The following is a 10,431-nucleotide window of genomic DNA, read 5'->3' on the forward strand; positions in this document are numbered from 1 at the left end:
GCAGACACTGACAGGTCTCAGCACAGACAGAGCGTAGACAAATTGTCAGCGCTGAAACACTCGCACAAAAAAATGATGTTACTGAGGCAATTTGTCAAGAGTTGAGACAAAGCAGCTTCTCATGTGGGTGGGATGAGCAAAAAAGTTACTTTTTTTATGCTGAAAAAGGTCTTTTACAGAGTCTGATAACCAGAGGAGATTTCTAATAGAGGCATACATGAACAGTGAATTGGTCACACAGGTGTTTTTTCTGTTTCTTCTTGTGTGCGTTCGCTGTACATGCGTGAAACTGCAAAATGTAACCAGTGATTTAAAACTCAACCATGAATATTTGATGAGATGTGAGAGGGGGTCTCACTTACTCGCTGCTATGTAGTTTTGGTATACTGGCCTACTTTTCAACTCTGAACGGCAACGTCGTCCTCAACAGACTGCTGCTTGTTTCTCCGTTCGTGCTAAAAAAAATCATACGTGATGCTTTCATGTTTGGCTGTCCTTGTTCTCACCTCGCTTCACTTTCCCAACGCCTGTCCGTCCCTCCGCAGGCAGTCCAGCAGAACTTTGCCAGCTGTGCATCGACGATGAGATTGTGGCTGTTAATGGAGTTGCAGTGGCACACATGAACTACACCCAGTGGAAGGATAAAATGACTTCTTCCCTGCAAACCGGCAGTCTGACCATGGACATTCGCCGCTATGGCAACAAGGGTGAGATAATGAGCCAAAAAAGGCAGGTAACGCCTTTTACCACCTCCTGAAGTGATTTGTGATAATTTAACCTCTAGCTTCTAACCAGTGGGTCACAAATGTTACAGTGTGGCCTTAGTTTTGATGGCTGGTTGTTCTCATTAGATTGGAGCACCAGTGATGGGAGTCATCACAACCCGCCAGGCCAGAGCAGGGTGACCCTCAATCTGACCGCCGCAGCTCCCGTTCTGATAGGTTGCCCCGATCACCATGCCAACAGTGGTCCCTCTTCAGAAACCACAGTCAGGAAAGTGTCCAAATTCAATGGGGAGACGGACAATGTGAGCAAAGTTTTACAACCCTGATTCCAAAAAAAAAAAAGCTGGGACTCTGTGGGAAGCATTAAACAGAAAGTGTTCATCCTTTCTGACATGTGCTCAACTGAAAACAGCACAAAAATAATATATTTAATGTTTTACCTCATCAACGTCATCGATTTTTCTAAATATGTGCTTCTGAATTTGATACCAGCAACAGGTTTCAAATAAGTTGCTCCAAAAACACCTGTTCGTTCATTGGTGACAGGTGATAGTATCATGATTAGGTATGAAAGGGGCGTCCTCGAAACACGTAAACGCAGTCTGTTTGCAAATGATTGAATTCTGTTTGTATTTATGTTTTCCACAATGTCCCAACTTTTCTGGAATCACTTCAGGTCAGAAATGGATGCACAAAGCTCTTCTGAGAGTGCAGTTTAATTAGTAGTGCTCATCAGGTGAATCGTGTCCTCTCACCTGCCCAGGTTATGCAAGGTAAAGTCATGCACGGAGAGCTTCCTGACAACCACAGGACAGCCAGAAGTAAAGGTAATAACAGGCTTGAAGTCTGTAATGGCAGTAGCTTTACAAATAAAACATCTCCTGTTAGAAAAACTGCTCAGATACTGCAGCCTGTTTACTCATGTCATTTCTCACCTCATCCATCCTTCATCCTCATGTAGACTATGGTAATAGTACTTGGAATAATCAGAAAAGGAGGGCAGAATTTTTCAGGCAGAAAGGTAAAACTCTAGTGTTAACTCGGATGTGTTGTGTAGCGGCTTTGGTGGCTGGCGCTTGGCAAAATAAATTCAACATGTGTTAAGAAGAGGACAGGAATTGAAATTAACCATATGATGCTGATTAGATGAGAAATTTTCTTTACCACCATAATAATATTCATGCATCTAACAGTATTTTAGGTTAAATTCAGTCCAAAATATAATAATATACCGCGTGGTGTGCAGTCGAGGCTTCTTTTGCAGACAAACAGTATTCAGTGTTCTCTCTGTCAGCTGGTTTTTAATTTCTTCATGGTATCTTTCTCATTCTTTTGCACAACGACTGATGCTGATGCTCTCCTTGGTGGTTGTTAATGAGTCTTATGTGTGTCCCACTGCAATGGCTGCCCCCCTCAGGCTCCGCAGGATTCAGCTCATGGGTTTACTTATGTGGTAAATGGTTGCACTGTGTGAGGTGTTGTTTTTTGTTTTGTTTTTTTTGTTTTTTTTTTCAAATAAACGGCACCCTGCGCCTACATGCTAGCAGTCTAAAATCAGTTGTTGCGAACATCATCAGCACATGAACAAAGCAGATTTGTGTTGCCACGCAGCGTGTGAATCCCCTCTTCTTGCATTTGCCATGGCATGCCTAGCTCTTCCCTCTACTGTCTCTGAGTATTGGCTTGCAGTATATTTAGGCTGGGGATACATTAGCAGATCAGATCAGTGTGCTGATTTACATACATGCTGCTGGCAGGCAAAGAGGTCTGCAGCTTTAATCTTAACGACTCTCATCTTCACAGACATTTTTTGCCACCTGATGTTTGATGGTTTATAGTGGCTTGCTAAGCTCCAGCTCTGGCTGCATAGGATCTGTAAGGGTCTGTAGGATAAACAAAGTGAAGTGTGTAGTGAAACCAGGCAGAGACCCACAAAAAGATCTAGAGATCTAGAGCATTTTCAAAAAGGTTTGGATTCTCAGTCCTCTAATGTGTCCCCGGCCTTTGTGTGGCCTGTATGATATTACACACCACCTGATCACCTGTAGTAGCTACTGTTCAGGCTTCTCTTTGCTGACCTGTTATTTTCTTACACAGGAGGTTCAGAATCTGCAATATCCGATGTAAGTTCCCGCCTGATCGACGAGGTTGCATGTTCAAACACACATTTCTGCATGTGCTCGTGTGCTGCACCGTGGCCATGTTTGAGTCTGTCTGTGCATTACCAGCTCCAGGTGCCGTCCCTCAGCCCCTCCTCACCCAGCTGGTCGTGGGACCGCGAGGAGGATCGAAGGCGTCAGGAGAAGTGGCAGGAAGAACAGGAGCGCCTCCTACAGGTGAAGGCTCGTTTCTCCAACACAGAACTACACAGCACCAAACAGGCTGCTACACTGCTTGTTAATCTTCATGAAGTTTAAAGCAACATATGTGTGTGTGTTTTTTTTCAGGAGCAGTACCGCCGGGATCAGGAGAGGCTGCAGGCAGAGTGGCGGAGGGCGCAACAAGATGCAATAGGGGAATTCAGGAAGTCGGGGGTAATGTTGTGTGGTCCTTGTAGCCTTTTCCAACCATTTTTAGTTCAGACTGAGTGGTCATAAAAGGATGATTATATCAGATTTTCCTCTATAAAGTCACCACAGAAGAAGAGCTCTTCAAAGTGTACCCCACATATGTGAATTAAGGCCATGGCCCCTGATGACAGAACTTGTTCCATCATCCACAGAACGTTACTAATTGAGATCCTTATATTTCATGTTTTCCTCAACAGTGAGATGATATTAGGCCGGGTAAAGTATGAGTTTGTGTTTTTGATCAGCAGCTCTGACACATCACACAGGAAATTCCACCGCTTGTAATTTTATTTTCATCTGTTTGAAGCAGAACACCTTTGAGACGGCCAATGGAGGCGAGAGCCTCGTCAGCGCCCAGCTCCATGTGACTGGAATGAAAACCAGAGACGAAGAGCAGAGGCCTGACAGTGATGGGTTTAAAGAGGCAGGGTCGAAACCTCAGAGTAAAGCCCAGGGAGCACAGAACGACAAGCGTGCAGAACCAGCCTGGTAAATTTGATCACTCTTCCGTCCTTGCTGAGTGTAACAGTTATGCATGTGCGATCATTTTACTGTTAAAAAGCTGAGTTCATTTTTATAAACGTTCCTTTATTTTTCCCTGACACCATCTTTTCTGCACTGCTGCTGTTGCTGAATGTGCTGCGCTTCCTGCTTGTGCTTTGCCTTCGCGCCCTACATGCTGCACCTCAGGGCTGAGGACTCCTGTGGCTTTGCTCAGCTGTCTCCTGCACACAGGTCAGAACAAGACGAGCTCAGTTTCCCCTTATTTTCAAACACTCAGTGTGACTCTGGGCCCAGTCCTGTAAAATAGCTTTGGGCAGAAAGGTCCCAGTGTTGTCTGTTTGTCTGCAAACATAGACTTGTTTTTTTTGTTCTAAATAACTGATATGATGCCAGATGATTGGCTGTTCTTGTTAGGTGGGTATTATTTACGTCTACCTTTACCTGTTGAATGGATAACTCTCATTGAAGCCAACTTCAGCATGCAACCTGTTTGTTGCAGACCCTAAAACCCCCTATTTTTATCAAAGATTCTCATCAAAGGGAGTTTTTTTTCTATATAGAATAATGTCTGTCTTCTTTCTTCCCATAGGGCAAAGTCCTTGTCTACCCCAGCATTAGGTGGCCCCCACAAACAGATAAGAGGTTTGTCTACCCCCTCCGTCTCATAATATACCCCTCTGTCCTGGTGATGCGCTGAGATAACCCCCCTAAACCTTGATTTGTCCAGGTGACGAGAGGAAAAGAAAAGGACAGTCTGCGTCTAAGGTTGAGCAAGAAAGGCAGCAGATTTTGGAGGAGATGAAGAAAAGGACTCAGCTCCTGACCGACAACAGCTGGATCCGCCAGCGCAGCAGCAGCTTTTACAAGGAACCCATCTACGTCGGGGCTCCCTTGAAGAGGTGGGTGTACCAAGTGGGATCCACTGCACCTAAGCAGCAGTTCTGTTATCACATTCCCTCTCTCTTTTCCTTTTACCATCCCACTCCTGTTTCCTGAACTGCAGGTTCGAGTCTCTGGACAACCTGGATACTTTGCGTCAGTCCCCACTCCCTACGTTCAGCTACCCTCGCCCACACTCAGCTGCTGCAGGTTACTACGTTCCGAGCAGGAACTCCTCCTCCCGCTACAGCACTGGATCAATGTCATCCCAGAGACATGCATCCATGGACCCCTCTCTTCACGGCAGGTATGTGATTCATGCTGTTCAGCCTGTTTGTCTTGTGCATGTTGTAGTGTGTCATTTTCTTATCTCACATTTTGGCCTCACACTGTTAACATGTGCTGCCCCAGGATGGTCAGTGGCAGGAGGACTTGCTGTGTGTGTGAGCGTGTCCTGGGTAGTGGGGCAGCCATGGTCATTGAGGCCCTTAGTCTCTGCTTCCACCTCGCCTGTTTCCAGGTGAGAGGTCATGCAGTCATGGTTAAGGTGCGGTCACAGTAGCTCCAATCCCTGTGAATAATTACTCCGTCTCACTCACTCGTGTGAAAGTGCTTTGTGTGCCGGACAAAAAAAACCCACAGCTTCTCTCTGAGAGTGTTTTTCCTTCCACCTGTTTTTAATGCACGTTTTCATTCTGAAACACCTTGGCTAAGATCTTTGTGCATTGATTAAGAAAAAAATGCGCCAAAGTTGAATGGAAACGGCGTATAAATCATGATGTACGTGAAGCAAGTGCCCCGTCACCCAAGCTTCCGCTCCACTGCAGAGATGAAAAATGGCAGCAGACCAAAAAACCTCAGATGTGTGGACAGAAAATAAATAGTCCCGTCATTCAGAAGTTATTTATAGAGCATATTTTCAAATGACTGGTGTCAGTGCTTCACAGAGACATTTAGAATACAATAACTATAATTACAATAAGGCAAACACGTGAAACCAAATTAGGTGGAGTTCCATCACGCGGCCTACATGGCGCTCTTTTGATTACGTCCTCTTGTTCAGACCACTTCTTCTCTCATGGTTTAATGGCACCCCGACTTGAGAATTAGCACCACCACCTGTTTATCTCAATGAACCAGCTCCTAATATTAACACAACAGCAGTGGATGGAAACGTGCAGTAATTTGCGTTCTCTTTTGACGATTTTCCGGACATTCATTTGAAATTTGTGCTACATTTGGCTGGAAACTTGACTGCGTGCACCCTTTTTTTTGTGGCTTGTTGGGGGAACATTTCATCAGACTGAAGACTAATGTGACCGTACCTTTAGTGAGGTCTGCAGGAGTCTCATATCTGTATATTACAATCATATCAGCTTCACGGGCACCCGCCAGCAGCAGCGTTTCTGCCACCTTTCTACGCTTCTGTCCTTCCTAACCAGTCTGTGTCCTAGTCTGTGTGAGGCATCTGGCCTAGTGGTTGTGTCTAGTGTGGTAGTTCTGTGTGCCATCTCTCTCCGGGTCTCTACTTTTCTGCATATGATGGGTTAAGTGGAAGAAGGCAGCCCGCTGTCCTGCTTCGCTTTTAGATGCTTATTGTGAAAATCTCACCAGCAGAAGACCCCCAGGTTCATTTGACCGAGGTTATTTAACATGTAGATGCAAAAGTCGATTGATTTCTGCGACTCCATATGAGCCACAGACGCACAAAGCACACACACACACACACATATATATATATATGTTTGTGTTTTTTATGACAAAGCTTAGTTGTTCTGTGCTTGGGTGGCAGACAATCTGGTGTAATGTAGACACAAAAGGCCCACGTTACGGGTCGGCTGGATTTCTCTTAGTCCTTTCTCAAGTCTCCCTCCTCCTCCTCAGTGCGTGGGCTGCCACCGACATCTCGGAGGAACTGAGCTTGGAGTCCAGGTTCGAATCCGAGATGGGAAGCCGTACTGCAAGCCCTGCTATTTCCAACTCAAGTGTGAGTATTGGCCTTTGTGGGACGCTGACCTCGACCGATTGTCTCGGAAACATATCACCTCATGCCACCAGCCCTCCCAGACTGTTGTTTCTGACTCTTTCTGAATCAATACAATTGCTCTTTTGTGGCCCCGTTGCTTGCTGTGAAAAACACTTAAATCAAATGTACTTGGTTGTCAAGTAAAATCTTACTCTATTATTAATAATGTTTATGACTGTTTCAGCCACTGGTGCCCCCTCCATGTGACCAGCACGCCGTACTGCAGATTATAGAGTAAGCAGCCGACTCACTGCTGGATAAGAATACGAGCACAGTGGAAACATCGCCCACGCAGCCAACTTCTGAGTCCAACATTAATTGCTGGTAAACCTGTAAACTCTATGATTGGATGTAAAATCAGAGTAGACTCTTGATGGCTGTTTTTTAATCAAATACGGTTAATATGGTACTTAATTTGTCTGTCCTTTTTCCTGCTAGTTTGTTTCCAAGAAGATTTAGATTTAATATATTAAATAAAGTAATGATGCTGAATTTAATACTTCTATTTTATTGTTAGTGTTGCTTGTGTTATATTTGGAATTTGCCCAGTCGTGCATTAAAGATATCAGATATTTCCTGTTCATGTAGCACATTTTAGCTTGTACTGAAGCACTGTCTGTTCTACTGTAATATCACCGAGTGCACTTTGGGGTAAATGTGTGGTAAATATGCAACGCAGCTGTTTCTCACATGAAAATGGATATCATAACTGAGATCTTTGTAAATAAAGTGCACTGAACAGTATCTGTAAGGGTTTTTATTTGCTATTCATTACTGTACCACATGGTGGCATCATTGGTCTCATTAGTAAAACAAATGTCAGTCTCATACAGTAGGTAGAAATGTCATTATTGGAATATCTCCAATTTATTTGAGACTACCAGAGACTATTTGAGCAGTGACATATTTAGTTTTTGGTGTGTAGAGATTAATATTTTACAGTTTTTGACACTGAAACTAAAGTACAGGTACTTGCCAGCATGTTACTGAATTAATAAATGACAGCAATGACATCTAGTAATCAGGATCTGTTTCCTAAAGAAGAATCAACAGCAGCTACAAAGATGCAGCGCATTTTACATGAGATGTTTTTATGCCGTTGAAATTAAGCTGCACAGATAGACTAAACAACTATTTAAATGTCACCGAATCTACCTGCCCTCATTAGTGAGAGTGTGCAACCTTGAGTTAATCTTCCAATCTGTTGCAACAACATTTCATCAGTGTAATGCATCAGCATTGCTGAGGAAGCGATGAGTTCGAGAGACTGCTTGTTTGCTCTTGTGTGAGTGAGAAATATGGGTCAGAAATTGCAAGTTAACCTGTAAAGTCAACCAGCACAGACTGTAGATTTTCTCGTGTTTATCTCCTAGGTTTCCAGCCTTTTAATGCTAATTCATTCTGATTCCTCACTTGTGCCACCAATAAACTTGTTGAAATACTTGAGTGCCTTTATTTATTTAAGAGGATTCCTCTGTCTTTATCCTGACGCCACTACAGCGATGTAGTGTTTGGTTATGCCGTGTTTTATCATGAGATACTACTGAGGAATATCTGTTTAGTAATTCCTGTATGGTGTTTTCATGTGGAGACAATCCAGATCTGCTTTGAAGTCTGTTTTTGGCAACAGTTACTAATGAAAAAAAGGCATCTATATAAAAAGGCCTGAAGCAGTGCATTGCAAACCACAGTATGTATTCCGCTTTCTTATATAAAGGTTGTCTTTCTGCTTTTCAACAGGCCTGTTTTCGAAGACTTTAGCGAGTGTAAAGAGTCGCTGCAGCAGAACATTGTTTCTCCACATCCACACACTGTACCAATTCCCAGGAAAAGCTTGTAAATGAGACATTTCTTCTGTTGAGTTTGTTAAATTATTTTTTTTTAATGCTTTGAAACACACATTTCCATCCACCTCCATTGTCTAAGCACAATAATGGTTTGTGTTATTTTGGTGAACTGACCTTTTACAGGAAATTGGTGACGTAAGGTTAAACTGACAAAAGGGAACACAAAGTTCTGTCAGGCCTTTAGATGGGGAAGTGCCCTGGAATGGTAGTTTTAGGTTCTGTGGTGACAAATTAAAGAAGAGTGTGGTTGTGTGACAGTTATGAATAGTCAGTTTTTGCCTTTATGCCATCTTTCAGCTCACATGAATAACAAAGATCTGAGGTGAGGAGAGAAAGCTCGAAGATGCATTACAAAAATGTTCTCCGTGTCACTGAGGTGGGTTTTTTCCCCCTTGAGAAATGATTGTATTAGTTCATGGAGCGTTGATCTCTCAGTCAGCTGAGATGTTAAACACTGGTCATCCAGCGCTCTCGGCCTGATGGATGGAAATGTTTTTATGGCTTTCTGTGACCTGGTCTTTTGGAAGGGAAAGTTCAGTTCCCCAAAGGCACAAGTAGAGACATTTTTCACTTTCTGACATGCCTCATCTGTTCAGCATGGCCCCTGTGACTCCAGCCTCCAGCCCCATTTAAGTAACACAAGTACAGTAAACCGGAAACAGCAGAGGGTCAAACAGAATGGGCAGACTGCACATGCAGACATCAGTATCTTCAAATTTAGCTTGAGAGCTGAAAGATTAAACAGGCTGACTGTGTGGATGCATGTTTGCAGTGAGTGTTCTTCTCAGTAATAGTCACACTCTCACACCATCAGTGAGATTTAAGCCTTTTACACTTCGTGCACAATGTGAACTTATTTCCAACGACTAATTAATCACTAAACGACTCACGACTAAATAAACCCAGACTACAGTGGAACATAACTGTCTTGAGTTTGCATCATTTTAGGAGCTGCAATAAACAAAAAGTAATGCTTTGCAGCTGTTTTGCACATTTTAGAAATGAACAAAATCTAATCTGCAAGGATAAATGAAAAGTTACACTCAGGCATCAGTGTCTTATTAATATGTGCTAAAAAAAAAAAAAACATCTGGAACACAAGTGGACAGCTGTTGAATAACAAAGCCGCCTGATGAATGTTTTCAAATCTATCAAACTGACCAAGTGTAAATGGGAACAAGCACCCATGAGACGTTTCAGAAAGCTACTGATGCTGTCTTATTTAAGACATGATGGCAGAGCAGCCAAGTGGAAAGGCATGACCCTGGTCTTTGTCAAAGAATCTTCAGAATTTTTAAGGTCCCACTTCTTACTTTGTGTAAAGGAAACATCAGCTTTATTTTTTCCCTGGGAGAAATCCAGAGATGCCCTGAAGCTGCTATTTACGGGACTATTTTAAAACTGTTTTCAGCTTCAGAGGAAACAGTTTTTCATTAGTTTAGAGTCCCCTGACTACTGGCTCTGTCCTGGTCATCATCTGGGCAAGACATCCACTTTAAATCTTGTTTACCGTTGCCTTTTTCTTAACTTCTCCTCTTGTTCAAGGTTTCAGAGAGTAGAGAGTTTGCTCGTATGACTCTTATCTGAAAAATCTTCTAGAAGCTTTACCACAGCTCTTTATGACCTTTAGTAACTGTTTCGTAGCTACTGAGACACATTTGATCCACCAATACAGCAAACACTTGGAGCGTCTGTGGCACAACGTTAAAGCGCTGACCAACAGAGTGCATGAACACACATGCTGCTCATTGTGTCAAACAGGGAAGCTCGGTGACATGAGGAAGTAGCTTCAAGTAACGAGTGTGGCACTAACCCTCGCTGTCTACCCGTAAGTCATCTGTTACCACTGTGTGGGCCGTCTATTTGGACGACACAGGAAG

General features: G+C 43.3%; 1 protein-coding gene across 6 annotated transcripts in view; it reads left to right on the forward strand.

Moving 5' to 3' along the window:
• Positions 1–8,134, forward strand: part of lmo7b (LIM domain 7b) — a 28,792-nt gene extending 20,658 nt beyond the window's left edge. For 3 of the 6 annotated variants that reach the window (XM_041956667.1, XM_041956749.1, XM_041957077.1), the window contains 14 exons: positions 546–707; positions 852–1,027; positions 1,489–1,552; positions 1,687–1,746; positions 2,823–2,848; positions 2,954–3,061; positions 3,173–3,259; positions 3,606–3,784; positions 4,389–4,441; positions 4,527–4,698; positions 4,803–4,985; positions 5,090–5,198; positions 6,563–6,665; positions 6,889–8,134. In XM_041956667.1, the coding sequence (XP_041812601.1) occupies positions 546–707; positions 852–1,027; positions 1,489–1,552; positions 1,687–1,746; positions 2,823–2,848; positions 2,954–3,061; positions 3,173–3,259; positions 3,606–3,784; positions 4,389–4,441; positions 4,527–4,698; positions 4,803–4,985; positions 5,090–5,198; positions 6,563–6,665; positions 6,889–6,911 (1,505 nt within the window). In that variant the 3' untranslated portion in view covers positions 6,912–8,134. The remainder of the gene's footprint in view (positions 1–545; positions 708–851; positions 1,028–1,488; positions 1,553–1,686; positions 1,747–2,822; positions 2,849–2,953; positions 3,062–3,172; positions 3,260–3,605; positions 3,785–4,388; positions 4,442–4,526; positions 4,699–4,802; positions 4,986–5,089; positions 5,199–6,562; positions 6,666–6,888) is intronic. The other 3 variants (XM_041956913.1, XM_041956834.1, XM_041956993.1) reach the window with 3 other exon arrangements.
• The last annotated feature ends 2,297 nt before the right edge of the window (positions 8,135–10,431 follow it).

The sequence above is a fragment of the Chelmon rostratus genome, chromosome 1 (assembly GCF_017976325.1).
Source record: "Chelmon rostratus isolate fCheRos1 chromosome 1, fCheRos1.pri, whole genome shotgun sequence".
NCBI lineage: Eukaryota > Metazoa > Chordata > Actinopteri > Chaetodontiformes > Chaetodontidae > Chelmon > Chelmon rostratus.